The following is a 3,492-nucleotide window of genomic DNA, read 5'->3' as shown; positions in this document are numbered from 1 at the left end:
TTGGTCCTTTATTTTATTCAGCAGTGAGAGCCATGAATACAGAATGAACAACAGCTGTTACAATTCTCAACCATGACTTCTAACGTCAGAGAATTCAAGATATGAACACAGTACACAGTAATGAAAAGTATCAAAAATTAGTTTACCTCAAAAAAGATAAATAAAACAGGTATATTCCACCAATACATAAACAGATGTTGTGCTACAGTTAAAATCTGCTGTATACAAAAGATCATAGTCCTCATTATCAGTTTATGTTAGAAGCAAGAATACATGAGCCATTTAAATTGTCAGACATTATGCTTTATAAGGTATGCACAGAAGTTCAAGCAATAAATACATACATTAGTTCAAAGCCTTACAATAGCTACGCAAAGCAGATGCAGAAAAGCAGGTTTGCTATTACTAGCAAGCAATGATATCAGAGTAAAAATTCATGAAATGCATTAAAGCAACATTTTTCTTAGAAAAAGTCTGGTCATTTATGGGTCCACCAACATTTTTACATAATATGCACAATTATCAAAATACAGACCAAGCATCTCAGAAAACTCCAAAAAACCTAAAGTCTATTTTTCAAAGCAATTGCAGTTTTGGAGGTTTTTCTGGTATAATGTGCAAGCAGCTATTTTTTCCTTTAAACTGTATTTATATAAAACCCATGCAAAACTCTACAGGTATATGCATTCTGTGGCTGAGACTTCCTTTCAAAAAGGTTTGTAACTGAGGTATGCATACTTTAGCATTGTAGTCTTAGGCCACCTTCTTGATGGTCCAATTATCACTGTAACTTCCAGTCCATCAAAGTCTTTGAACATGCAATTGAAAGAAATATCAGTTCCTTTCAGTCATCCACATATCAGGGATCCCAGATGACATGGGGAAAACCCTCATTCACATGTTAAGCTTTCTTTTGATGTCACTACTTTAAAACTTTTGTTATCATGACCCAAAGACAAATGTAATGAAAAATAGCAGTTACTGTGATGATCTCACAATTCATGCAATCTGCCATAATTGTTCTAATTTCTTTTTGTTTGTTTTTTTCTTTTGCAGAGGTAGAAGCTTTCAAAAAGTCTTTTGGGCAAGTGGGAAAACCCTTTCGAAAGCCATTTTGTCCTTTTATTTGGCGTGATAGATGACTGTGTTTCTCTTTAAGTCTATTTGCTGATTTCAGCAAAAAATACAATGAGCTTAGTTTGCAAGACCCAGGCCCATCACATGGAACTGGTACTTATGTTAAGCTCTAGCAGCCACCTTCTGTGGAAAAAAATGGTTTGTAAAGCAATAACCATAATCAGGTTATGAGGTCCCTTGGTTGGGGGGAAGGGGAAGTATTATCAAGACTTGGCACAGCACATGAAAAGCAACATGTAAAGTTTGTAGGATATAAGCGAACATTAGACTATACTAGTGTCAAATACACCATTATTGTACCATTGTAATTTGGGGTTTGGAGGGATAGAGGGGGAGGGGAAGGGGGGAGGAGGAGGAAAAAGGGGAGAAAAACAGGAGAAGGAAAAACAGCATTCCAACAATTTGGCCTGTGCAAGTCTTCCAAAGGGAGTGTATTGTTAGTGTTAGTATCCCGTATTAACAGAGGCAGAATTTTATGTAACTTTGGTTTGACTGAAAATAAATACCATGGACTACAATTGCTATAATCTTTGCTTTCATTGTAAAAACTCACCTAGATTACTTTAAATCAATATGAAATTAATTTTTGGCTTTACTAGACCTTTTTTTTGTTTGGTTCCTACTTTTTTGTCATTTATAACTTAAGACTATAAAAAGTAGCACACAACGAAGTTTAAGACCATACAAGACTTCTTCCAACAACATGTATTCATCACAGGGAATGGGGAGTGGGGACGGGGGAAACCAGTCTGAATGGAGAGGAAACATAATTAAAAAAAACATATTTTACATAACACTACACAATCTGCATTTGCATCAAGTACATCATTTTGGTCAGTGATCCCATGTTGGTTGCTTTCTATTGTTAACTTCTGCACAAACTTCATTCTCACCTCTGTTTTAAAATAAAAACAAATCTTCACTGCATTGAGGTTGACTTTTGGCCTCAGAAGATTACACTCTGACAAAATGTGACTTTTCCCCCCCATATTTATTTCTTGGTCTAGGGCTAAATGAAAAGATCCCAGAGGTCTTCAGAAAACAGCAGGTAGTTCATGGAAAAGTTCCTTTGTACTAATTAAAGTTACAGAAGGCTGACCAAAGCCTGTGGCTGCTTCTGTCATTGAGCTATTGGCCATTGTTAGAGTAGCCTTTGGTTTGCAGCTGTAGCCTTTGACTGTGTTTGCAGGTAGACAAAGCTTTATCACAAGGAGGTAAAGAGTACAGTTGTAAGATATATGCAGATATGCAAATGTTTCTATGGTGCTTGCACAGACAATGTTAGCTTAGGATTGCACTTTACATCTTAACACTAACAGCACAGACTGGAAGCTTAGATTTTTAGATGGTCGCAACAGTCTAATTACTGTGGTTTGTTAGAACTAACTTATGTCATTTACAGTTGGTGGCACCAACATGAAAAAAAACAAAACCTAATGTTCTGCAGTTTAAAATTCAGCTAGATACAAGCAGTGATACTAATTTCTGATACTACTCCTGTGCAAATTAAAAACAATAGCAACAAGTTGAACTTGACCAGCAATTGTTTCTAACATTATTACAACTACTGTATGCTGGAATTTTCACATTATGAAACTAACACTATTTTTGGCAGTATATGAGGCCCATTTGCTTTCTATAGAACATGTATCCTCATATTCAGTCATGTCATGAACCCTTGTTAGCCACATTTTTTTAAATGGGCAAGCCGTTATATATAAACAGTTTTGTTTTTCAAGAAAATCAGTTTATCTTTAAAAAAGAAAGGAAAAAAAAAACCAAAGAAAACCACAAGCTATTTGCCTGCTTGTAATTGGATTCCCAAAGGGCTGGCTTAATGAGTTCCTTTAGGATTGTTTCTCCTTTATCCATGCTTAATAAATAGTCACAGTAAAAATCTGTCAAATATTCATGGTTATGGAGTAGTTGGGAAGGTCAGTGTTATGTCCCTTCATTTTGAGGTTTCCCAAGTCTCTGTTCATTCCAGATCTTCAGATAAAGGCTCTTCTTCGATTTCTCTATCATCTTCCAATTCTGGACTGTGATTCGCTGTTGTCACTAGAGACATTGGACAGTCTTCATCCTCAGCAGTCACTGGCTCTTCTTTGACATGGATTGAGTGTCTAAGGAGAAGACAGTAGGTCAGAATTTTACTTATTTAGTATGTTTGTCAGTAGACAGCAATTTTCTTTTTCTTCTATCACAATAAAAACATTAAAAAAATAGGATTCCAACTAAATAATTTGTAACTAACTTCCCTTTAACATGACCATTCATCCATATCATTCTTTATAAACTTCTTGGCCTACTCATAGACTTTTCAAGATAGCAGTCAGAATTCTTATCGGATTTACA

The 3,492-nt window shown here is 35.5% G+C and overlaps 1 protein-coding gene across 1 annotated transcript in view; it reads right to left on the bottom strand.

The window, feature by feature from the left end:
- Positions 1 to 281: 281 nt before the first annotated feature.
- The window catches only part of FOXP2 (forkhead box P2), a 254,422-nt gene continuing 251,211 nt past the window's right edge, over positions 282 to 3,492 (bottom strand). The window contains exon 18 of the mRNA XM_087723631.1: positions 282 to 3,260. Within this exon, the coding sequence (XP_087579757.1) occupies positions 3,116 to 3,260 (145 nt within the window). The 3' untranslated portion in view covers positions 282 to 3,115. The remainder of the gene's footprint in view (positions 3,261 to 3,492) is intronic.

Source organism: Thamnophis sirtalis, unplaced genomic scaffold (assembly GCF_051295495.1).
Source record: "Thamnophis sirtalis isolate CommonGarterSnake01/CBP01778 unplaced genomic scaffold, rThaSir2_p1.2 scaffold_9, whole genome shotgun sequence".
Taxonomy (NCBI): Eukaryota; Metazoa; Chordata; class Lepidosauria; order Squamata; family Natricidae; genus Thamnophis; species Thamnophis sirtalis.
Note: the sequence above shows the minus strand (reverse complement) of the source record. Positions and strands in the feature narration are given on the sequence as shown.